The sequence below is a fragment of the Notechis scutatus genome, chromosome 4, assembly GCF_049901735.1.
Source record: "Notechis scutatus isolate UNSWTSFEM ecotype Mainland chromosome 4, rNotScu1.2, whole genome shotgun sequence".
Lineage (NCBI taxonomy): Eukaryota > Metazoa > Chordata > Lepidosauria > Squamata > Elapidae > Notechis > Notechis scutatus.
The window spans coordinates 61,294,092-61,320,949 of NC_142012.1; the positions used below are offsets into that span (position 1 = coordinate 61,294,092).

At 39.5% G+C, this 26,858-nt stretch overlaps 1 protein-coding gene across 2 annotated transcripts in view; it reads left to right on the forward strand.

Moving 5' to 3' along the window:
- TEC (tec protein tyrosine kinase) overlaps positions 1-26,858 on the forward strand; it is an 84,408-nt gene that overhangs the window by 30,348 nt on the left and 27,202 nt on the right. For both annotated transcript variants that reach the window (XM_087963616.1, XM_087963615.1), the window contains exons 2-8: positions 6,786-6,968; positions 15,128-15,232; positions 16,660-16,741; positions 18,617-18,745; positions 19,672-19,712; positions 22,903-23,093; positions 25,827-25,892. In XM_087963616.1, the coding sequence (XP_087819742.1) occupies positions 6,831-6,968; positions 15,128-15,232; positions 16,660-16,741; positions 18,617-18,745; positions 19,672-19,712; positions 22,903-23,093; positions 25,827-25,892 (752 nt within the window). In that variant the 5' untranslated portion in view covers positions 6,786-6,830. The remainder of the gene's footprint in view (positions 1-6,785; positions 6,969-15,127; positions 15,233-16,659; positions 16,742-18,616; positions 18,746-19,671; positions 19,713-22,902; positions 23,094-25,826; positions 25,893-26,858) is intronic.

The window sequence follows — 26,858 nt, forward strand, 5'->3', positions numbered from 1 at the left end:
ACTTATTTAATGTAATTGTTAACCTAGATAGATACACGAGGACATTTTTTCTCTATGAAGCTACAGAATTTAGCATAAATATTACCTAATACATTTTTTTGCACATTTTTATTTTTACAATCTCCACTAGCTGATCTTTTTAATACTTTTGAAATCAGAAATTATTTTCGTTTACATTTGCCGGTTGCTACATAAAAACATTGCTTTTGTACAGATTGAACAGTATGTTAACTCTGTTTAACTGCTATGATGGTCATTTGTGTAACCAAAAAGCTGCTATTGCTATTTTTTTAATACATTTTGACTACGGATCATCACGGAAATTATACTCTGCACAAGAACTTTTCTAACCTATTAGGGGGAAATTGTTCCCCACAAGATTTGCAAAATAAGAGAAGTCATTTATATTTGTCTATATTGCATTAGCCAAGGTGCCTCGCTTCTTCTTTTGTATCTTTTTTTTTTCATGGCTTCCTTCAACACACTTATGTTTGCAGTTAAACATACCATAATCCTATTCCTCAGAAATAGATGTTTTCAATGTAGATATTTTTGTTTGGTGCATTGTCCAGGGAAGGTTTATATCTGACACGTTCTTAAGAAGAAAAAGGAACATTGTCCCCCCCCCCCCCCCCCCCCCCCCCCCCCCCCCCCCCCCCCCCCCCCCCCCCCCCCCCCCCCCCCCCCCCCCCCCCCCGCGCCCCCCCCCCCCCCCACAAAAACCCCCCCCCCCACAAAAACCCAACCACACCCAAAAAAAAACCCCCGCCCCCCCCCCCCCACCCCCGCCCCAAACCCCCCCGCCCCCCCCCACCCCCCCCCCCCCCCCCCCCCCCCCCCCCGGGGGCCCCCCCCCCCCCCCCCCCCCCCCCCCCGCCCCCCCCCCCCCCCCCCCCCTGCAGGACTGAGAGTGCCATAAAGGTACTTCTATATTTGTCTCCACTCTCGCTGTTATTAGTTTCAGATTTTGATCAGTGTTTCCTGAATTGAAAGCATGAATTAAACTACTCTAGATTGCAATGATTTGGTTCCCTCAGTGGAATTTTGCTTTGAAGTGCTCTCTCCAAACTGGTAAGAGAAAATTTGGGAAACCCATCACTGTTGCTAAGTCACTCCTACTTGGGCAGTTGCAGTGTCCCTGGGTCATGTAATCAACGTCCACAGAAATGTTGGACTCAATTGTAGTTGTAAGTCGGGGACTACCTGTAATCAATTTTCAGAAGGAAATTCAAATCCATTCTGTTGGCTACCACCCAAAATAGAGAATCCAGTTAAATTGCATGTAACTGTAAGAACAGTTTTGAAAAGAGAAAGAAAATAGTTTAAAGCATGTCAATCAAAGGTGGATATTCAGCAGGTTCTGACCAGTTCTGGAGAACCGTAGCCGAAATTTTGAGTAGTTCAGAGAACCGTCAAATATTACCTCTGACTGACCCCATCCCATCTATTCTCTGCCTCCTGAATCCCAGCTGATCGGCTGGGTCTTCTTTGGTTGCCCTGCACAGGAGAACAGAGCTGGAAAGCAGGTTAGTGGGATGAGGAGGGAATGGGGATTTGCAGTAAACTTCCCCTGCCACGCCCACCAAGCCACACCACGCCCACCAAGCCACACCCACAGAACCAATAGTAAAACAATTTGAATCCCACCACTGATTTCAATCACACTTTTAAAATAGGTTTGTGCAATGTTCTTCTGCAGAGATGATTTTTTAAAAATAACTTCTATATTAGTGGTAGAGAAAAGTGGAATGACATATTGGTTTTTGTGTCAAGTCTGGTAAAATACCAGATCTTCTAATAGTTGACCATAGTCCAAAGCCACTTGATTACAAGTAATCAGCCTGCCTATAATATATATAACTTGTAATTGCTTAAATGTTGTTTTTTTTACACTAAATTGGATGGAACACAACCATTCTTAGTGTTTGATACATGATTTATTTTCTGTTCACAAGGAAGATTGTCACAAGTTTCCGGCATTTTTCCATTGGCTAGTGTTATGTGTTGGAGGCAAGGGATCTGATTTTGAGGTCAAGATTAATTTTGCCACTGAATCACCCAATTTACTCAACTTCCCAGTTTCCCCATTTGGAAAATGAAAGAGTCTTGAGGCCAGTCTTAAAGTCAGATTGGAGATCTACAGATAACTTTACATTCATAATGTACTTCTAAATGAAACAGGTTAATGGAAGTAGCGTGACTAGTTTTTATCTCAAGTAACTATATAAATCATACTTGTAAACGTGGGTGGCTTGCATTCAGTCAGCATTTTTTGGCTGACGAGTTTGTTTTCTCCAAATCTGAAATTGTTAGCCTGTGTTTGAAAGGAGAGCTTTATAGTTTTAAGGGCTGCGTTTCATGTTGCCTTTTCGAAACATTAAAATACCACGAGAATTATTGAAGAGTTTCAAATGCCTCTTCAATGTCTCTCTCTCTCCCTCCACTTTCTTTCAGAATGAAATGCTGACAAGTTCTCACGTTGTCCGTCTGAATGAGAAATATAATGCAAAACCCTGTTTCCAGACTTTTAAAATCAACTTATTCCCCTGACATTTCAGCTTTCTGCTTAGGAATAACCTAATGTTGATAGTCGCGTTACAACATAAAGGACAACACGTTGTACGTGATTTTGATGCCTTGCTATTATATGGTTATACCTCAGAGTTCATGTTGAATGCAAGGATGGCCTGTAGGGGATCAGAAAACCGCGTGGCTTTATTCCTGATTGTGTGGAACACCGTGGCAGCATTTATTCAAAAAAGAGTGAGGTCTTCATTTCTGGTCTCTCATATTCCATAAGAGGTTGGTTGTGTTCCTAAACTTTGGACTGAGATGGATGGAGCTCTTGTTGGACGTATGTTTTTGTGTAGAGCATGGGTGCCAAACTCACCGCCTCATGTTGCCGTCATGTGACGTTTCGCTATGTTTTCCCCCTTCGCGGAGCTGGGGTGAGCATGGACTGTGTGTGATGCGGAGGTGGGTATTCAGCAGGTTCTGACCCGTTCTGGAGAACCGGTAGTAGAAATTTTGAGTAGTTTGGAGAACCGGCAAATACCACCTCTGACTGGCCTCGCCCCCATCTATTCTCCGCCTCCCGAGTCCCAGCTGATTGGCTGGGTCTTCTTTGGTTGCCCTGCACAGGAGAACGGAGCTGGAAAGCAGGTTAGTGGGGTGGGGAGGGAATGGGGATTGTGCAGTATCCTTCCCCTGCCACGCCCACCAAGCCATGCCCATCAAGCCAAGCCAAACCACACCTACCAAGCCACGCCCACAGAACCAGTAGTAAATTTTTTTGAATCCCACTACTGGTGTGATGCATCTGATCCACGGGCCTCCAGTTTGACACCTCTGGTGTAGAGTGATTGCTACAGGGAGTCCTCAACTTACAACCACTATTGAGTCCAAAACTTCTGTTGCTAAGTGAGAAATTAAGTGAGTTTTGCCTCATTTTACGAGTTTTCTTACCACTGATGATAATTGAATCACTGCAGTTGTTAAGTTAGAAATATAGTTGTTAAGTCAATCTGGACTCTGGGACACCGCAACCATCATAAATATGAGTCAGTTGCCAAGCATCTGAATTTTGATCATGTGACCATGAGGATGTTGCAACGGTCATAAATGTGAAACACATTCATAAGTTACCTTTTTCAGTGCCGTTGTAATTTTGCATGGTTGCTAAACAAACTGTTGTAAGTTGAAGACTATCTGTATTGTGTTGTATGGTTTATTATATTGTGAACCACCCATTTTGGAATTGGATGATGCCTAAACTGACTGAAATAATAATTTTTCCTCCTTCATTTCATTTTTTTCCACAATTTCCCCCCCCCAATTTCCCCCCCCTTTCATTCCCCCCCCCTCCAATTGCCTAAGGTCGTGATAGTGAACCTATGGCATGCATGCCACATGTGGCGCACAGAGCTATTTGTGCCAGCATGCGAGCTGCATGCAAACTTACCTCACGGTGCATGCGTGCGCCTCACAGCTGATTTTCAGTCAGTTTGAGGTCTTTTTTGGCCTCCCAAAGACTTGAGGAAAGCTTCTAGAGGCTTCTTCAGGCTTTTCAGGCCGAAAACTAGCCCCGTTTTGTCACTTCCTGATTTTCCGAAAATACCGGAAGTGACAAAACAGGGCTAGTTTTCAGCCTGCAGAAGCCTGCAGAAGTCTTCCTCAAGCCTTTGGGAGGCCAAAAAAGGCCTCAAACAGGCCGAAAATCAGCTGTGAGGCGCAGTGCAGGTAAAGGGGCAGCGTGGGTGGGTGGGGATTGCGTGTCCATGCTTGGGGGTAATGGGGGGGCGTGCATTGCCTTCTGGGTGCTGGCACGCGAGCATGCAAGCACGCACACAATTTTTGGCACAGGAGCCCAAAAAGGTTAGCCACCACTGGCCTAAGGGTTCCTAGTATTATTCTGAAAATTAAGCAGAGGCAACCTGGAGCCATTAAAGCTGAATATTTAAAACTCCCACAAACGTGGGTGTTGGTTACAAAACCTCAATGTCTCAACTAGTCAGACTGGCTAAACAACGGCTGGTGAAACTGAGCATCATGGAGATTTGGGAGGGATCCTATTTGGAAGCACCAAAAGCCATTGCTTTTATTGGATGGTTTGAATGAGTAATGACTTCTAGTCTAGGAGGTTTTCAGGACAAGCGTACACTAAAGGCATTATACTATACAGGTAGTTCTTGACTTACAAAGTTCATTTAGTGATCGTTCAGAGTTACAAAGGCACTAAAAATAGCGACAGGACCATTTTTCACACTTACAACCATTGTCGCATTCCCATGGTCGTGTGATCAAAATTCAAACACTTGGGGACTGATTCACATTTATGAGGGTCCCAGGGTCATGTGATCACTTTCTGCCACCTTCTGACAAGCAAAGTCAATGGGGAAGCCAGATTCACTTAAACTGTGTTACTAATTCAACAACTGCAGTGATTCACTTAACAACGGTGTCAAGGAAGGTTGTAGAATGGGACAAAATTCATTTAAGAAATGTTTCTCTTAGCAACAGAAAGTTGGGCTGAATAGAATAGAAATAGAATAGAATAGAATAGAATAGAATAGAATAGAATAGAATAGAATAGAATAGAATTCTTTATTGTCCAAGTGTGATTGGACACACGAGGAATTTGTCTTGGTGCAAATTGCTCTCAGTGTACATAAAAGAAAAGATACATTCATCAAGAGTCAAGAATCATCAGGTACAACACTTAATGATAGTCATAGGGTACAATAAGCAATCAAATCATACTAGGAAACAGTCAATTTAAAAAAAATTGTAAGGATACAAGCAAAAAAGTTACAGTCATACAGTCATAAGTGGGAGGATATGGGTGAAAGGAAGGATGGGGGAATTAATAGTAATAGTAATGCAAACTTTGTAAGGAGTTGGACAGCGTTGAGGGAATTATTTGTTTAGCAGGGTGATGGCGTTCGGGAAAAATCTGTTCTTGTGTCTAGTTTTGTGGGCGTGGCTTGGGGGCTTGGCAGGATATTGCAGAATATCCATTCCCTTCCCACTCTTGGGGGAAGGATACTGTAACATCTCCATTCCCTCCCCACCCTTCTAACCTGCTTTCCAGCTCCATTCTCCTGTGCAGGGCAACCAAAGAAGACCCAGCCAATCAGCTGGGACTCGGGAGGCGGGGAATAGATGGGGGCGGGGCTAGTCAGAGGTGGTATTTGCCGGTTCTCCAAACTACTCAAAATTTCGGCTACGGTTCTCCAGAGCTTGTCAGAACCTGCTGAATACCCACCTCTGGCGCCATGCCTTCTCCACTGCAGTGGCTGCCCTATGGAACAACTTCCCCTTTGAGCTACAGACGCCATAATCCTCTCAGCCACCCAGAAGGCTGTGAGGATCTGGCTTTCCCTCAAGTATCGAGCTGGGATGATAGCTGAGCTCAAGCGTAAGTATAAACTTTGTGTTAGTGAGTTTGTCATACAATGCCTTGGTTATTATAGTCAGGTAGTCGTACAACAATTCATTTAGTGACTGTTTAAAGTTTCAATGGTGCTGAAAAAAGTGAGCTATGACTGTTTTTCACCCCTTATGACCATTGCAACATTCCCGTGGTCACGTGATTGAAATTCAGATGCTTGGCAAGTGGTTCATATTTATTTATTTATTTGTATTCAAGGTCATCACCTTTTGTGAACTTCTGACAAGCAAAGTCGAAGGGGAAATCCAGGTTCACTTAACCACCATGTTAAAATTTTAATAAATGAAATGATTCACGTAACAGTAGTGGGAAGGAAAGTCATAAAATGAGGCAAACTGATGTAACCCCTTTCTCACTTAGCAACGTACATTTTGGGCTCCACTGTGGTCATAACTCGAGGGCTACAGGGTATTTAATTTTAATGATGTTTTCTATTTGGCTGATAGGAGATTTTATTGTACTGCTGTATTGCTTTTGATGATTGTTGTTTGTCAGTCGGATTTCATACGTTACCTGGGTGGCCATATCAAATTTAAAAATAAGTAGACCTCTGTTCTACATTGCTTAACATGAATTTCATATTCAAGTTGTAAACTATATGAAAATCATTGTGTGTCATGCCAGCTGAGTCCTGGGCTCCAATTAGCTATGTAAATTTATTGCAGTCCTTGGTGAAGCAAAATGTGGACTTTTCTGTCTAATATTTAACTTCCTTCCACCTGGAGCAATGAAAGTGTCCTGATCAGTTGTTGCTTTCTGTTTCTCAGTGTGCGTTTGTGTCGCTGAAAAAATAAAATAAGGAGTTTAAGGGTTGCTGCTGCTGCTTCTTTTACAGAGTTGGATCTTCAATGGCCGGAGAAAAAACGAGGAAGGGGTTGAAATGAATATGAATGCTATCCTAGAAGAGATTCTGATTAAAAGGTCTCAACAAAAGAAAAGGACATCGCCTTTAAATTATAAAGAGAGGCTTTTTGTGCTCACAAAATCCATGTTAGCCTACTACGAAGGTCGTCCCGAGGTAGGAAACTGAATTTCAATTATGTATTTTTGCTATTGCCTTTAGTATTTGTTTATATGGTATTTTTATAAATCTTAGTTTGAATAACTTTGCATTTCAAAGAGATTGATAACTGTGACTGAGTGGGCTTTTGCAGGCATTTCATATATACCTGTGATGGCGAACCTATGGCAGGTGTGCCACAGGTGGCACGCAGAGCCATTTGTGCGGGCATGCAAGCCCCAGCCAAACTTACCTGCACTGCACTGCACATGCACGCACTTCCCAGCTGATTTTCAGCCCGTTTGAGGCCTTTTTTACCCTCCCAGAGGCTCGAGAGAGGCCGAAAAACGGGCCTTCTGGAAATACTGGAAGTGCCGAAACGGGGCTGTTTTTCACCCTCCAAAGGCTCCAGAGGCTTCCCTCGAACCCCTGGGAGGGTGAAAACTGCCTCCCCCAGGCTCCAGACGCCCTCCGGAGGCTGAAAACAGGCACTTCTGGTCTTTCCGGAAGGCCCATTTTTCAGCTTCCCGAGGCTGCAGAGGCTTCCCTCGAGCTGCCAGGAGGGTGAAAAAGCCTCAAACAGGCTGAAAACCAGCTGGGTGGCGCTCACATGTGCAGTGCAGGTAAGGGGATGGAAGGTTGCACACGCATGTGCAGGAGGGGCAGGGCGCATTGCATTGTGGGTGCCGGCACGTGCACGCTTTTGGCACACCACAACAAAAAGATTCGCCATCACTGATATATACAGTTCCTCTTATAATATACTATACAAGAGCTGCTGTGGCTCAGTGGTTAGAGTGCAATGCTGCAGGCTACTTCTGCTGACTGCCAGCTGTCTGCAATTTGGAAGTTCGAAACTTACCAGCTCCAGGTTGACTCAGCTTTCCATCCTTCTGAGGTGGGTAAAATGATGACCCAGATTATTGGGGGGAATATGCTGACTCTGTAAACTGCTTAGAGAGGTCTGTGAAGTGTGTATAAGTAAGTCTAAGTGCTATTGCTAAGTGGTATTGCTATATTATTGATTGCTTGTATGAACCATGCCACTTACAGATTCTTGGAAATCAAATTTTATTCTCTCTAAGCCTGAAGAGCTTCTTACTCTGCTGTAGGAGAGTTGTTCAAAACCATGGCCTGATGGAAACATGAGAATGTGTAGACTCAAAAGTAGTGTCATCTTTGTTTCTCAGAAAGGCTGTCTCACTAGAGGGCCACCATAACTAGACCACAGTGGAAATCCAGACATCCATGAGATGGCAGTAAGGAGATGGAGAGAATTCTAAATTTTAATGCACATCCAGATTTTTGTAGGTCAGATATGGTAGTCCCACACGAGCACAGGATAAGAACATGCCAAAGTTGGATCTCAGTTCAATCCAAGAAAGGGAGAGTTGGAAACCCCTCCCAAATTCCTGCTCCAAAATCTCAAATACAGCCTGCCTGAACAATGCTTTTGGTTGGTTGCTGAAGTATCCCGTCTACTCCTTTGTGTCTTACTTAATATGGCTGTGTATATTTGAAAATGATAGACCCATGTAATACAATGTCTCTTTTCAGTTCATTAAAGGAAACTTGAAAACTAAAGAAAAAGACTTTAGTTTAGACAATTTGCTTTGTGGGCCATGCAACTTGCTCTCTTTGTTTATAGAAGAAAATTATTTTTGTGCAATCAGGGTTGGATCTCTTTTGTAGTATGTACAGCATGTGTAGAAAGTCCTCTTGCATTCGTTTGGATCTGTCTATCATTTTGGAAGAAATGTTTATTGGCAGGCAATTGTTTATTTTATTTATTTTGTTTGTCAAGCTTGTATGAGAAAACAAGTATAAGTATGAACATAACATATAAACAGGTATAAGTATATATATATATATATATAATAAATGAGTACGAATAAATGGATAAATGGGAACAGTAGGACAGGGACGGTAGGCACACTGGTGCACTTATGCACACCCCCTTACAGACCTCTTAGGAATGGAGTGAGGTTCACGGTAGACAGTCTAAGGTTAAAGTTTTGGGGGTTTGAGGATGTAACAACAGTCAGGTAGTGAGTTCCAGGCATTGACCACTCTGTTGCTGAAGTCATATTTTCTGCCATCAAGTTTGGAACGGTTTACTTTGAGCTTGTATCTATTGTTTGCCTGTGTATTATTACAGTTGAAGCTGAAGTAGTCATTGACAGGTAGGACGTTGTAGCAGACAATTTTGTGTACTAAGCTTAGACCAGACTGTAATTTGCTTCATTATGTTTTTTCTTCCTCCTTATACGCAAAACCTTTTTAATTAAAAATAATGCTCTGGGTGTTTGGGTGGGAGTGTAGCAGATAAGAAAATAGCCAGTTGGTTCAGTGCCTTATTAGAACTTAGAAATGAGAACTTGTTAGGGAAAAAACTCATTTGGTTAAATGTTAGGGAGAAGCCCTCTGCCTGTAATATTTATGCACTGAGAAAGTGCTGTGTATTTGCCTTGGGTTTCATCTTGCATCATGGCATTCCAGGATTGTGCTGAAGTGAAGCTGGTGACAAATTAAATTGGTGACTAATTAAAATCTTGTCAGGATGCCCTGGCAGTTAACATCCCAAGAAGTAACATAACTGGAATCTGAAAGTCAGGGGCCCATCTGGTTTGAACCAGGACAATAATCAAAATCAAAAGATAAAACAGTGGAGAGTTCTTGAACATAAATTTAATCTGACAGCATTTTCTGATTTAGAGACAGTGGTGAGATGCTGCTGGTGTAACATTGACAAGAACAAATTGTGGACAACCCTTAAAGATATCGTTGTATCAGGCTATATGAGTTGACCGTTGAAAATAATGTGATCTGGAAGCAACATTTAGGATAGAATATTGAACAACCACCGTAAATATTTAATGTTTGGGAAAGGATCCCAGTGTTCTTCCCTTAATTTAATTTATTAATTAAATTTACATGTTGAATATAGTATGAGAAATGCCGAACTAGGAGATGTGGGAAGTAAAAATGGTGTGTTAGAGATCAATCTCAGTTATACTGATGATAACCACTTTGATGGCTAGAAGTGAAGAATGAGAAATCTTGTGGAATGTCATTTATAGGTTTAAAAAAAGAAAGAGCAAAATTTAGTTGGCTATTTTTTAAAAAAAACCAACAACCAAGATTATGCCAACAGGCAATGCCATTCCAGTTCAAGTAAGTGGAGAAGAAGCTGAAATTATAATAGACTTTATATTCTAAGGCTCAAACGTTCACAGGGATGGTGAATAAAATGGAAGACTCAGAAAGTTCTAGTTAGGCAGAATTGATGGCAGACCTTCAAAAGGGGAGAGGGGAGAGGTGTAAAGAGCAAAAGTTAGTGCACGGATTGGCATGTAGACCAGAGGTGGGTATTCAGCAGGTTCTGACCAGTTCTGGAGAACAGGCAGCGGATATTTTGAGTAGTTTGGAGAACCAGCAAATCCCACCTCTGACTGGCCCCGCCCCCATCTCTTCTCTGCCTCCCGAGTCCCAGCTGATTGGCTGGGTCTTCTTTGGTTGCCCTGCACAGGAGAACGGAGCTGGAAAGCAGGCTAGTGGGGTGGGGAGGGAATGGGGATTTTGCAGTATCTTTCCCCTGCCACGCCCACCAAGCCACACCCACAGAACCGGTAGTAAAAAAAATTTGAATCCCACCACTGATACAGACATGGTGGAAGAAAGGGTAGTCCCAAAGAATAGAAAGATATGGGGAAGAGTAGTGAATAAGGTAAATTAGTTTTAGCTGTATTTCCTCTTGGTTTTTCTGATTTCATGACTTTGTTACCGGCTCTGAGTTTCTCATAATATTCTTCATCTCAAATGGTGTATACATGATTGTATATGTATGTACGTATGCAGGTAAACTTCAACTGATGTGCATTCGTTTAATGATGGTTCAAATTTATGAAAAGTGACGTATGACTTATCCTTGAAGTTATGACCATTGCATCACCTCCAGGGTAAACATGATCATAAAAATTAGGCCTGGTCACATGATAACTCACTTAATGACCGCATCACTTACTGAGTGAAATCCTGACCCCCGCTGTGGTCATCTGCACCTCTATAACTGTCTGGTTTGGTTCTGCAACCCAACAGGACAGACACAGACTTCAGAGAATAATTAGGACTGCAGAAAAAAACCAATTACTACCAACCTGCCTTCCATGGAGGACCTGTATACTGCACGAGTCAAAAAGAGGGCTGTGAAAATATTTACAGACCCCTCACGTCCCGGACATTAACTGTTTCAACTCCTTCCCTCAAAACGACGCTACAGAGCACTGCACACCAGAACAACTAGACACAAGGACAGGTTTTTCCCGAAAGCCACCACTCTGCTAAACAACTAATTCCCTCAACACGAACCAACTATTTACAAAGTCTGCACCACTATTACTATTAATCTTCTCATCATTCCTTATCACCCATCCCCTCCCACTTGTGACTGTATGACTGTAACTTTGTCGCTTGTATCCTTATGATCTATATTGACTGTTTCCTAGTATGATTTGATTGCTTATTGTACCCTATGACTGTCATTGTCGTACTTTATGATTCTTGACTCTTGATGAATGAATCTTTTCTTTTATGTACACTGAGAGCATTTGCACCAAGACAAATTGGTGTGTCCAATTTGTGTGTCCAATCACACTTGGCCAATAAAGAATTCTATTCTATTCTATCATTTGAGAACCACCTGTATATGTTTTTCGATGTAATGGTCTTGACTTCATTTGGAGCTTATCAATAAAGTCAGTTTCCCAGATCCCATGCAACATTCAGTGGCAGGAGCATACAGAGGCAGTCCCCAACTTACGACCACAATTGAGCCCAACATTTCTGTCGCTATGGGAAACATTTGTTAAGTGAGCTTTGCCCCATTTTATGACTTTTCCTGTCACAGTTGTTAAGTGAGTCACTGCAATTGATAAGTCAGTAACACGGTTGTTAAATTCATCTGGTTTCTCCATTAACTTTGCTTGTCAGAAGATTGCGAAAAGTGATCACATGACTCCTGGACCCTGCAACTGTCATAAATATGAGTCACTTGCCAAGCATCTGAATTTTGATCATGTGACCACAGGGATGCCACCATGGTTGTAAGTGCAAAAACCTGTTGTGGTTTGCCGGCAGCCTCGTACGGAGGCAGAATAAGACAGTGGGGAAGAACGGAGACCAGTCAGGGAGTCTGGAGATGACTTGGATGAGGGTCCTGCGTCCGATGCAGAGATGGGGCCAGGACCATCTGGGAGTGGGGTGCTGACTCTGGAGCCTCTGGAGTCTGGCAGCAGCGAGGCAGAGGACCCAGGGGAGCCTGTTGCCAGTGCACAGAGATGCCAGAAGGCAAGAGCAGCTAAGACAAAAGGAGCGACTCGGAGGGTAAGGCTGGGAGGTGATTGCCCATAAGGTATAAGGGACAGGCCAAAGTGATGATACTTTTGCAGGAAGCAAAGTCGTTTGTTTGGTTCAGACTCATTCTTGAAGCTCTTTGTACTTTGGTTGGTTTTTGTTCTAGTTTATTTGACACTTCTGTTATTGGTAGCACTTCACAACAAACAAAGGTGGGTGCTTATCTCAAGGAACTATTTGAGATTCATTACCAGTTGGGAATAAAAATAATTCCCAGCGTTGCAATAAAACAAGACTTGTTTTTAAAATAAGCATGTGCGTAATTATGGTCTTGGAAGCCTTGGTCAGAACAAAATCGGTCATAAGTCACTTTTTCAGTAATGTCATTAAATGAATGGTTGTAAGTCAAGAACTACCTGTATTAGACATTAGGGTAGGGTGTAGCTCAGCTACACATTCAATAGACTAAATCTGTACTTGTGTGAACAGAAAGAACACAATTTCTTTTAAATATTTTTTTTATTTTATCTCCAAAGTTAAAATAAGATATTTGAAATACATCTTTCAGCATTCAATCAGGGAGGGCATTTTATGATGAATGTTAAAGTTAATGATAATTTGTTATTTATTTTATTTGGTAGTTTATTATGTCTGATTATCTAACAGATTATCAGATTCAAGTGATGGCGCTTCCACAACTTTTTTATTCTGTATTTTAAAAGCAACAATTTCTTAAAGCCTTTAGAAACTTCTCAGTGGATTATACAGTATCTACAAAGAACAATTTATATCATAAGATGGAATCTGAGCATCACTAATCACAGAACATTGCTAATTAAAAAGAAACGCCTTTACTGTCACTGTATGTAGGAAAGAGAAAGGACAGGTCATAATTACATGCGGCAACCATTCCCATAGTTTTTGCAAGTGGAGCATTTCATAAGAGAGAAATCGAATAGCCAGCCCCAAAATGGCTGGTAATTAAAAACTCGGATTGAAAGAATCTGAAACCAATATTAAAAATGGAAAGTTGTTTCTCTGGTATTCTTTAATAATAACTCTGAGAGTTTTGTTGTGTGCACAATAAAAAAGCTTTGTTGTCCCTTTAATTTCAGGAACTGCAGACTATGTTTTTTCATGCATATTTTTAACCTTATCTAGATTAACAACATCCTGGCTTTTCTTCCTGATGTTGGGCAGTAAAGCATGAACATGCAATACACAGTTTTTGTGAGTGTTTCTATCTGTGACACTTCTAGGGCGTAGTTTTCCCTCGTTCATCAGATCATTTTGTGGATTGGTTGCTGTCTAAAGAACTGAAAGCAAAATCTCTTAGGAATATGACTATGTTCTCTATAAGAATATGTCTTACTCTGAAGGGATATAAATGTGCTTTTCAATGCTTTTTAAGAGTGACCAGAAATAATATAGAAAGGTAACCAGATTTGGAGATGGCATCAAATATTTCAGGGTAGCCTTACAAAAAACAGATAATGAAAAATTTCCAAAGGATCTTCCCCAATGAAGCACACATGTCTTTGAAAGGCAGATGTGATTTAGGGTCAGAACTGTAAAAATTGGAGCAAAGAAATAATTTTATAAGTATGCTGTTGAAGTCTGAACTGGCCCTAAGGGAAAATTAAAGATAGCTAAATGAAACTTTTGATGCAGGAGATGACTGCTATGAACGAAGGAAAATTCCCATTGGGGATCACAAGATAAGGAATGTAAATAAAATTCTCAGAATCTTACTGCTCTCATATAAATCTGTGGGCAAAGTTTATTGTGCACCTGGGAACAAGGACAGAAAGAGGCAATCAAGAGGATTTTTCACCTAGGATTAATTGCTGTGCATTTGGGAATAGATAAACCCTTCCACAATGACTAAGCTTAAAATAACATACCTGTTCGATATCAGGTTCCACACCGTGGTACCTTGGCACCCAACTGTTTTGAAACTCATTGAATTTGGTACTCAACGCATTTTGATGTGGAAAATTTTGTCTTGGCACTCGTCACTTGTTTGGTCACGCACAAGCTAGAGCTTGTAGGTGTCGGCTGCCTTGTGACTCACTATGGGAAAAATGTGTTTGGTACTCATCATTTTTTTTTACTCATCACACTTCCTGGAATCAATTGATGAGGAGTACTGAGGTACCACTCTATTTTTAATCGCCATGATAATGATTTAGAATAGAATAGAATAGAATAGAATAGAATAGAATAGAATAGAATAGAATAATGAAATGAAGAATAGAATAGAATGGAATGGAATGGAATGGAATGGAATGGAATGGAATAGAGAAGAGAAGAGAAGAGAAGAGAAGAGTAGAGTAGAGTAGAGTAGAGTAGAGTAGAGTAGAGTAGAGTAGAATAGAATAGAATAGAATAGAATAGAATAGAATAGAATAGAATAGAATAGAATAGAATAGCTCTCAGTGTTAGGCATAGAAAGGGTGATTGGAAGAAAATAGCTAACATTTTTCTCCCTGGAAATGAAGCCACTTGAAATTTCTGTTGGGTATAAATACAAGTAGCCCTACTTCAAAAAAAAAAAAAAAAAAGGATCACTCTTTGAAAAAAATGATGGACATTTCTATACTTGAATTGTGCATCAGAAAAGTAGTAAAATTTAAATCTCTTAAGTCTCTGGGACCATTTTCAAGGAAAAGAACAACGACCTTGGGGTACTTCAGCTTTATTTGAACAATTGTGCCCTCTTCTGGCCTACTCCGTGTAGGATTGCAACTTGCCAGGTTTTCTAACTCTGCAAATCGTTTGAAATCCCTCATTTGAAAAACTGTTCCATCTTTGTCCTGTTGCAGAAAAAGTACAGAAAAGGATCGGTTGACATTTCCAAAATCAAATGCGTTGAGACGGTAAAGAATGAGGATATTGTTATACCTTGTCAAAATAAATATCCATTTCAGGTGAGCTGTGAAATCTGGTTTGCTGCACTTCAACCAACATGGAAATATTTGTCTAGCTAAGCAGACACACTGCCACCCTTAACCTGATCCACTCTGTGAGAGCACAGGTGGTATTCAGAAGGTTCTGACCAGTTCTGGAGAACCGGTAGTGGAGATTTTGAGTAGTTTGGAGAACCGGCAAATACCTCCTCTGATTGGAGATTTTACAGTATCCTTCCCCTGCCACGCCCACCAAGCCACGCCCACAGAACCGGTAGTAAACAAAATTGAATCTTACTACTGTCTGAGAGGCTTACATGACAGCTAAATTTCCCGCTGTTAGCCAAGTTAACCACTTGGAAGAGCAAGCGTATATTTCCTTTTGGCGAGCACATAAATGATTTTATTTGGAAAATCGCTAAAGCAGACACTGTGGGTATGACCTGTGGGCAGGTTTGATTACTTTCTTGTGCTTTTTCTCTCTATTTCCATGCAATTTTTCCTCTCCCCCTTTCTTCCTTTTATGTGCTATTGATTGGCATGAACTAAAACTGCATGAGCAGTTCCAGATGGTCACTCAAAAGTGTCTGAAAATGTGTTCAGACTTTCCTCTTCCTGTTACGACTGTTGATAACACTCTGTGGCTTTGACTCTTAAGTTGTGAGCTCTAAGAAGCAGCGTACATTTAGATGAAAGTAAAGCTTATTTTGAGTTCAACCAGGCAATTTTCATTTGAACAGAAGTTGTTTTTCAAATTGCCTTCTTTGGAGAACTTTTTTGAAGTTCTCTTTTCAGCCTAGCCTACATCATTGGTAGCCTCATATAGTCTTGCATCCAATTCCTAACCAGACTGGATCTTGCATTGCTTCCAGATCCAGTCTAAGGTGAGGCAGAAGTTGTGATTTGAGGAAGCACAAAGTCTATATACAAGTAGGAATATGCAAATCTGATATAAAAAATAGACTTCTGGCAAGCACTGAACAAGCCATGGCTATTTTTCTAGAGCTGAGAAAGTAACTGGCATTCATTCAGCTGGATTGGTGCCTATGGTTGATTTTTTTCCCCCTAGATTCCAAATATTGAAAGCAGATATTGGCTTTATTTAAATGTTGCATAAGATAGCTTTCAAGAAGCAACAAAAAGAAGTATACATAGATAGTAATAATTGTTTATTTAGTTACGTATTTGTACTTTGGTTGTAAAACCCAACTTTCCACCCTGCAAACTCTCAAGGAAGCTAACATTTAAAATGTGTGTTTAAAGAAAACCAATATTTAAAAAATAGCTAAAAATAGCTTCATTTGTATAAGCCCCCATTCAGTCCATTGCTTATATCCTGTATTAATTTAGCAATTATTGAGGAATAATTAATTGTAATAACTGAGGAACATAATAACTGCAGAGGCAAACTGTGTGCGATTGTAATATTCTGTTTTTCTTTCTTGCAGGTTGTCTACGATAATAGCACCCTTTATATTTTTGCCCCCACTGCCCATAGTAGGGATCAGTGGGTAAGAAATTTAAAAGAAGGTAATTGCAGTTCTTGAAAACATACATCTCTTTAAGTGAAGAATGTGAAGGAAATTTAACAAACAATTCTTCCCCTATGTTTGCCTATTTATTTATTAGTTTAATTTTTTTTAGTCTTAGTTTTTAGGAAACAATTCCTTGCCATCTTTACTATTTATTTTTCTCTAGTGTTTTCTTTCTTTTTCTTTTTTAATGTTTTTATTTTTCACTATCCAAGAGTCGTTGGAAGTTAGGCAGCGTATAAATAAAATAAACAGCATCTGCCTATTTGAGATCCTTGGGAAGGACAAAAATACCAAATCTGGTCTGGGTTACTGTGCAACAAACATTATTATGGTTGATCACACAATCACCAGATGTTTAGATTAGATTTGGCACTTTTGTCTACCTATCAAGTTCATACCAATGATCTAAGAAAGGCACATGTTATTGTTTAATAATATTAAGGGTATTGTTGCAGGACGTAAGTTTACTATTATTATTTCCTTATTGCTTCAGATGAAAATGTTATACCTTGGGGGGAGAAACAAAGAAAGAACCATCAGAAGGGATTCATTTTTATTTTTATTTTGGCCACAAATTCTTATGTGGGAAATGTAGTATTTCTCTGGTCATAGAAACAATGAATGCTAGCTGGAGTACAGATTGTTGTTAGTTTCCCTAAAAAAAATCTGTAATGCTGTCAGTTGGAGAATACAGCTGTACATGATTTACCTTATAACTATGATCTTTCTTAGTTTAAAAAAAAAAGCATTTTAAGCCTCCCACATGTTATGGGCATATAATTTTTACAGAAGATATTTCTTTTCAAAGAGCTCAGCATGACTCTAAACTCCCCATATCTATCTATCTATCTATCTATCTATCTATCTATCTATCTATCTATCTATCTATCTATCTATCTATCTATCCATCCATCCATCCATCCATCCATCCATCCATCCATCTATCTATCTATCTATCTATCTAAAAGCGAAATACCACTCACGTATCATCATGAAATCTCCACAACCAAAAAGCCTACAAACTTGAAATTTGGCACGTATGTTCCTCTTGGCTTCTAGGTGCTCACTAAGAAAGGATTTTTCAAAATGACCATCAGAGCATTAGTATTTCCTATATAATTATTATTAACATGCTCTGATGCTAAGGAGTTCTACTCCCACTCCCCATCTGAAAAGAAATCTGTTCCAAATGCAAAACACAGACAGAGGAGAGGAGTTTCAGTTTCAGTTTCAGAGCAGCAACCAGCTTTAGTACAGAACAGTTGAGCTAAGCCATGCCCAGGCTCCTTGCTGTCTCCTTCTTGCTCACACAGCAAATACTGTTTTACTTTCCAAACAGCCCTGAACTCTCTCACACACTGACAGGACACTAGCCCAAATGAATACCAATGGATGCTGGTAGGCAGCGGCACAATTTTTTCTTCCTTATTTTCCTCCCCCAAAACTTTCCTGATCACATAGTTTTGTAGCGAAGCTAGTATTTCATAATTAAGTAAAAATAGAAAAGACTTATTGGCTGCCTGATCTCTATTAAAATATAAATGCAAGTCTGTTCATCCCTGAGCCATTCTGATGATTTTTTTCTATGATTTGTCGATGGAGATCTTCAATCATCCAGGTCATGGTTGTCCCAAAGGTGCTTTTTCCAAATGGTAACTGGACTTTCTTGGTTTGACACTTTACATTTCTTGGTTCTTAATATTAGTATATCAATAATCCCAATTTATTGCCATTGTTATTGATAATATTTGGATTGTTGCAAGTTGAGCTACTATATAAACTGCTTTGGGTTCAAATATTTACTTACAGTACAACTTAATAAGACATAATAATTTAATTTGCGGCTGTTTTTAACTTTTCTCTTTTTTAGAAATAAAGAGTAATAATAATATAATGGTTAAGTATCATCCTAAATTCTGGACAGATGGAATCTATCAATGTTGCCGGCAGACTGAAAAACTGGCACCTGGCTGTGAAAAGTATAATCTCTTTGAAAATGGTAAGCGCCCTGCTACCTTATAGTCTGTCTATATTTTCATAAATGTATCTTTTTTTAATCTTTACTAATGAATATAATTGCTGTTTTGTGATTCATCAAATAGTTTAATTAGTGTACTGCACACTGCTGTGGGCCCATTAAATTCAAGTTTAACCTTCGACTTACAATTTATGAGAAAATTATATATTTGGCTAATTGGAAAATATATTATCTTCTCCTTAAGGAAAACATATACTTGAATACTCTTGATCAACACTGAAAGCTTAGAATTGTTTTAAAAATAAGATCTGATGAATTCCGGATATGCAGTAGTTGTTGGTTCTTTTTTATATATTTTCTTGTATGATTTGTTTTCCTTTTATTTTTTGTATGGTAAATTGTTCCTTTTTATTTTATTTTACGCTATTTTATGTTTGTTTAAAAATTGATTGATATTTGGGGGGAAATTGCTCAGACACAGTTAGGGTTAGGTAATTGTGTCAGAAGGAATTCCTTCCTTCCTTCCTTCCTTCCTTCCTTCCTTCCTTCCTTCCTTCCTTCCTTCCACTCTTGTGTATATTTATTTTCATTTTTTCTTTCTTCATCATTATGGATATATTTACACTTCAGTATCACAACAGATTGATGATTGAATTTTAATATTGATAATAAAGAATATCACCAGAATAAGGAAACAGTTCATATGGCATCACATTACCCTAGGGAATTAATTCAGTTTCATTATTTTCTGTCCTGAAATATTTTCTAGGATATTAGTTTTAGGATAACAACAAACTGTATAATATACCCATTATTTTAACATTAACAGAAACACAGAGGTTACTGTGAAAACAGCTGTACAGTAAAAGACATTTTCTAATATTCGATAACTTTTTAATGGATATGTGTTAACTTATACGGTTTTATTTTCTCTTGCTTTTTTTAAGGAGTTAAAGCTGTACCTTCATCAAGGACAGATAAACATAAGGTAAGACTAAAATTCAGCACACTAAACAAAAATAAGGGGGGAAATTGCATTTTGTTTGGGATTTGGTTTGGGAATTCTGATAAAGTTATAAACTATTTAGTGGCTAAATTAAATGGATAGCTGTTTTTAAAAATAAAGCTAAATTTATTCTTCTGCAAAATGGAACTTTTAACTATTACTGTAGAGACAATTTTTTCCACCAATTTCATACATGTCTAAATTAGATTGGTAATCATTATCTTCAAAATCTGTAGGAAGATACATAAGTCAAACATAAGTCAAAAGATTAAAATGTATGCATTCTGAAATGGGCTAATGGTCTCCTCCAATCACAGTGCCTGATGGGGGCAGGCTGAGGCACTAAGCACTTTTTTTCACCACTTGTTTCGATGTTGAGGGATAGGCTGCCTATGGACCAGAAGTGGCATTCAGCAGGTTCTGACCAGTTCTGGAGAACCAGTAGCGGAAATTTTGAGTAGTTCAGAGAACAGGCAAATACCACCTCTGACTGGCCCCGCCCCCATCTATTCTCCGCCTCCCGAGTCCCAGATGATTGGCTGGGTCTTCTTTTGTTGCCCCGCACAGGAGAATGGAACTGGAAAGCAGGTTAGTGGGGTGGGGAGGGAATGGGATTTTGCAGTACCCTTCCCCTGCCACGCCCACCAAGCCACACCCACCAAACCGGTCGTAAAAATTTTTGAATCCCACTACTGCTATGGACCTCAGATATATCCCCTGCATATTTTATTTAATTTTATTTTATTTATTTATCCCACCGGAAGTCACTCTGGGTGGCATAGAACAAAGCTAAAACAGTTGATAAATTCATGAAATTGCTTATCATAATTGTTGTAAAAACATTTTAAAACTATAAAAACAAAACAAGGAAATTACAGACAAAAGGACGCTAACCTCACAAGCTCGCCACTCATCTTCCATAAACTGCTAAAAATTAAATTTCTTTCAAAGATGATTGAGATGTTACTTGATTGAGATGATAACGATTAATGATGTTTTTATTGCTATTTCTTGTTTTGATTGACAGCTTTTAGGTAATTACTGTGGATTTTTTTTTATTGCATGGTATTGTGAACTGCAGAAAGTCTTGTTAACTATGGCAGGCAGAAATTGGATGGATGAAGATAGATAGGCAGATAAATAGGTATGGAAGAGAGGCTCGTATTTTAACTTCATAAACTTGGCAATTTTAAGGAAGAACTACTTTTTTGAGCCAATTTATGTGTGCAAAAGAACAAAAATGGCTCTAACAGACTTGTTTCTACTGATTTGTTTATTGGCATCTAGTCACCATTTTTAAAAATAACCTGAATTAAATACATAGTCTTCTAAGAGTATGCCTCGGCATTTGTTTGCAACATCAAACTACTTAATTTGGAGTCACCTCAGCAAGGAAAATACTACAAGTTTCCCCCCCCCCTACTCATTAGCGTCTCCTTGTAGTTTCTGCTTTCTAATAAGTCTTTAGCAGTTCTCCACTGTTCTCCTCCAGGTTGCCTGACTGGGAATTAAGCTTCACAGAGAGTAAATTTGCATGCGTGTATAGATTCCGACATCCCACCTTCTTGCTTGCTTTTTCTCGTTCATTCATGTTAGCTTCAGAAAAACAAGTTTAGGAACTAGCAGTAACATGTAGTTACACCCTCATAATTGTGCAACCTAAGATGGACAAGCCTCTAACTACGATACCTGCACTAATCACCATTACTCATAGGCATATGGTATATGTCAGCAAGTTTCACTCAGGGATAGACTGTACTAAATGCAAGATTAATAATCAGTTCCTTCAACCCATAAAATGCAATATCGGTATGGTCTCATTGACTCCAATGAGGATATCAACCCGCCCTCTCCATTTTGCCCCCAAATGAATGAAATTTGTAGTTATTTTACTCCATTCTTACAGGATAAAGATTACCAAACGGCTCTCAAAGAAATCGAGAGGTTTTTTTTTGGGTGCCATGTGACTTTCAAATCGCTGATACAAATAACATGTGTGCATAGGTATATAATAGATATATAACAGAATGTATAACAGAATGAAAGTTTCAGGCCTGCTATTCCCACAATATGAGCTTTTAAATTCCAGGCAATATATTTGGATTTTTGTTTTTTTGTCCCAGGGATTCTTTAGAGAATAGAAGATTTGATTGTTTTTCATACATTTGGGGGCATGTTTGCATCATGGAGGAATTAATAAATAAATAACCTTCTTAATGTTGAAGACTTATTAATAATTACATCTAATTTGCATTTCTTTTTGTTTTCTGTTCAAGTAACATCCGTGTCTTTTCCAGAACCCTGTATTTGTTAGTAAAATGGAGGGTTCCGGATCCAGAATTAATTTGCAGCCTTAATTTTTATGTTGTATTGCCTTTTAGCAGTTTCCTTCATTATAAATAAAAACTCATTTGTAATTTTTTTAAGTATACCTGTGTCCAATTGGCTAAAGTTTGCTCATCGTTCATTCCATGAGAAAAACAAATAGAATAATATAGATGTACTTGTATATGTACTTGTATAAGTTGCTTACGTGCATTTTAATTGGAATATAATTTTGTGTAAAGTATTTTACTCTGCTTCACTGAGAATAATCAGTTGGAAAAGAGAGTCATCCCAAATCATTATCTTAGTAATTAGAATTATTAGACTATTTCAATCAGGGGTGGGATTCAAATTTTTTAATAACCAGTTCTGTGGGCGTAACTTAGGTGGTAGGTGTGGCTTGGTGGTCATGTGACTGGGTGGACATGGCTTGGTGGTCATGTTATTGGCTGGGTGTGGCCAACTCAATATCACTCACATCGAGGCACGCATCTCCTTGCCTGGCCTCTCATGACTGTGGGGATGCTGCAACAGTCGTAAGTGTGAAAAATGGTCCTAAGTCACTTTTTTCAGTGCCATTGTAACTTTGAATGGTCATTCCACAAAAGCAAAGGAGGGGGAAAAAAACTCCAGAGAAGTTCCAGACACTGGCAGTCTAGTCCTACCAAGAATTTAATAAGGGTTAACAGAGAGGCAGTTTCTGTAAGCAACACCAGAATGCTTCCTTCCTGCCTTCCTTGCAGGATTAGGCCAGTAATTTTTTTTAACAACCGGTTCTCGCGAACAGGTGCAAACTGGTAGAATCCTACCCCTGATTTGAATTATTAACAGATCATAACTTTTTAAGTTTCAGAGAAGGCCTCCACCTCCTGTTCCTCCAGAAGAAGAAGAGGAAGAAGAAGAAGAAGAAGAAGTGGTAGTAGCCATGTACGATTTTGAACCCACGGAACTTCATGATTTGAGATTAGAAAGAGGTCAAGAATATATCGTAATTGAAAAAAATGACATCCATTGGTGGAAAGCAAAAGATAAATATGGGTAAGGAATGCAGTTACCTATTTTAATTTAAGTATAGGCAGAAATAGCTTACATATTACATACAAGATGTCAGCATTCCAAATAACGCACCCATTGAAAGCAAAATTCTGAGGCAAGCAAGTTCCTCAAAGAAAGATTTATTGGATGTATCATATTGGCACAGCTGGTGAAAGCTGACTCTGAATTTTCCCACGACTTTTACCTGATTAAAAGTAAACCTTTTCCCTCCCCACCCACAAGTCACTGGTCACGCTGTCCAATCCAAGTGCTGGCTGGTTGCTTGGTTACTGGCTCCTCCTCTAGCCAGCCACCTGTGTAAATGACCTTGGTTCCTACAGGAAAACATTATTGTTTTGGCTACAAAACCCCATCTAACTCTTTCCTTTCTCCAGAGGTGGTATTCAGCAGGTTCTAACCAGTTGTGGAGATCCGGTAGTGGACATTTTGAATAGTTCGGTGAACCGGCAAATACCACCTCTGACTAGCCCCACCCCCATCTATTCTCTGCCTCCCAAGTCCCAGCTGATCGGCTGGGTCTTCTTTGATTGCCCTGCACGGGAGAATGGAGCTGGAAAGCAGGTTAATGGGGTGGGGAGGGAATGGGGATTTTGCAATAACCTTCCCCTGGAGTCTGGAGGGAATGGGGATTTCACAGTATCCTTCCCCTGCCATGCCCACCAAGCCACGTCCACAGAACTGGTAGTAAAAAAAATTGAATGCCACCACTGCCTCTCTCCCACCATAGTATGGCAACCCTGGAGCCTTCAAGATGGCTTCAGCCAGGCTCACTTCAGCGTTGACACAATATGCATAAATGCATTAGGATTGCCTTTGCTAATATTTTATTAGCTAAAAGAAAGCTAAAATTGCAAGGAAGGGAAAAAATAAAATGTAAAGAAAAAGATACAAAAAAGTCTATCTCGATCTTTATCGGAATACAATTATAATCTCTGTCAATATCCACCAAGGATGCTGGGTTGCCTGCAAACAGCGTTACATAGTAACTACAGATTTCCCAAATTAAATTTTAAAAAAATAAGAAAAAAATGTCAAAGAGTTCAGATGAGAAGAGTCATAATACTGAAATCTTATGTGTTTTTAATTTTGGGGGGCACAGGAGAGAGAGTAAAAGATGGCAATCTGTCAACTCATAAAACATTTTATATGCATGTTTTATAGTTGTCAACAGAAAGAAGGGGGGGAGTTTCAAAGAACAGGCGGCAGTGTGGAATTGAAAATACATTCCATTCATATTCTCTTCAGAGACTGATTAGATGACTGAAGCTTCTGCTGTGCAAAAATCTAATTGGAGAGCATGATTGATGGCTATGGACGTGTTTTTCATTGGATAATACACCCAGAGGAGTGTGTGGGGGAAAGCAGGATTAAGGGTGACAGTGAATTATGTATCTCAGAATTGGCTGTGCCCAGGCTAATGCCAGAAGGTTAACTTCTAATAAACTCTTTTTAGTTTTGGGAGTGTGGCTCGAGGCTCATGATTTAATTGGAGTAACTGCTGGAATCCTGACACAATCATGTCTTAGGCAAATCTCATCTGTGGCACGCATGCCATAGGTTCGCCATCACAGTCCTAGATGATTTATATATGCAATTCAAACATTTCTTACCAGTGACAGCTTTATTAAAATATAAAATTTTAAGTATACTGGTAATCTTTGACTTATAACCACAATGAGAGCAAGAGCAATCTTAATTTTCTCACTACCTGAATTTTAAAATGGCTGAACCAAAAGCATAATGCCTTCAGGTAATAATTGGAAGAAATCTGTTAGTACATTATTTTTCTACGTGGTTTTTAGAGTCCTAGATCAGTGATGGCGAACCGTTTTTGTTGTGGTGTGCCGAAAGTGCACGCCGGCACTCACAGTTTGCACCGCCCTCTGAACATGTGTGTGCAACATCCCCACCCCGCCCACTTACCTGCACATGCGCATGCCTCCCAGCTGATTTTCGGCCCATTTGAGGCTGTTTTTGCCCTCCCAGAGGCTTGCGGGAAGCCTCTGCAGCCTCAGGAGGCTGAAAACGGGCCCATTTCGACACTTCCGGTATTTCCAGAAGGCCCGTTTTTCAGCCTCCCGAGGCTGCAGAGGCTTTCCCCGAGCCTCCGGGAAGATGAAAACGGCCTCAAACGGGCCAAACATCAGCTGGGAGGTGTGCGCATGCGCAGTACAGGTAAGTTTGGCTGGGGCTGACGTGCCCGCACAAATGGCTCTGTGTGCCACCTGTGGCACGCATGCCATAGGTTCGCCATCACAGTCCTAGATGATTTATATATGCAATTCAAACATTTCTTACCAGCGACAGCTTTATTAAAAGATAAAATTTTAATTATACTGGTAATCTTTGACTTACAACCCCAATTGAACCCAACATTTCTGTTACTAAGTGACACATCCGTTAAATGAGTTTTGTCCCATTTTAGGACCTTTCTCGCCACAGTTGTTAAGCGGATCACTGCAGTTACGTTAGTAATACGGCTGTGAATCTGGCTTCCCCATTGACTTTGCTTGTCAGAAGGTCACAAAAGACACAGTGTCCTGGGGTCATGCGATCCTCTTTTGTCACGGTTTTGACATGTAATCATGGGCAGGTTGCAGTGGTCATAGGTATGAAAAACCATAACACGCCACTTTTTTCAGTGCCTCTCAGCAGTCACTAAACAAACTGTTGTAAGTCAAGGACTACCTGTGTTGTTCCTTTTTGGCCCTCTAGAAGCCAAGGATATATTCCAAGCAATTATGTAACAGGAAAGAAGTCCAACAGTCTGGAGCAATATGAGTAAGTCAACATTTATATAGCAAATGTGATTTTACGTATTTTGATCATTTCATGAGAAAACAGCTGGGGAATCCAGTATGGGGTGATATCCCATTAAGACTCTGCGTCTCCAGAAAGATGCTTAGGGGCCATTCCTGACCAGTTCTGGGGCTGCATATGATGCTGCACAAAACAGTAGAAGTGGCCATTCTTAACATACCAGCCAGGTTCTCTCAAGGATTTTGTCATAGCCAAGTATAAAGTGTCCCATTCAGATTGAGCAGTAAGTTGCCTTTAGAACTGCCTTATTAAAATGAATTTTATTGCATGTACTCTTACAAGTTGATCTCATCATAAATGGATTTATTGGCCATTTTTATTAAATAGTGAAGCAAATTGATGCAAAAGAGAGAGGACGCAATGGAGGCTTAAATACACACACACATGGTGTAGATAAAATGGACATGGAGAAACTAGAATAGAATAGACTAGACTAGACTAGAATAGAATAGAATAGAATAGAATAGAATAGAATAGAATAGAATAGAATAGAATAGAATAATGGAATGAAGACTAAAATAGAAATAGAATAGAATAGAATAGAATAGAATAGAATAGAATAGAATAATGGAATGAAGACTAAAATAGAAATAGAAATAGAATAGAATAGAATAGAATAGAATAGAATAGAATAGAATAGAATAGAATAGAATAGAATAGAATAGAATAGAACAGAATAATGGAATGAAGACTAAAATAGAAATAGACTAGATAGAATAGAATAGAATAGAATAGAATAGAATAGAATAGAATAGAATAGAATAGAATAGAATAATGGAATGAAGAATAGAATAGAATAGAATTCTTTATTGGCCAAGTGTGATTGGGCACACAAGGAATTTGTCTTGGTGCAAATGCTCTCAGTGTACATAAAAGAAAAGATACATTTGTCAAGAGTCAAGAATCATCAGTTGCAACACTTAATGA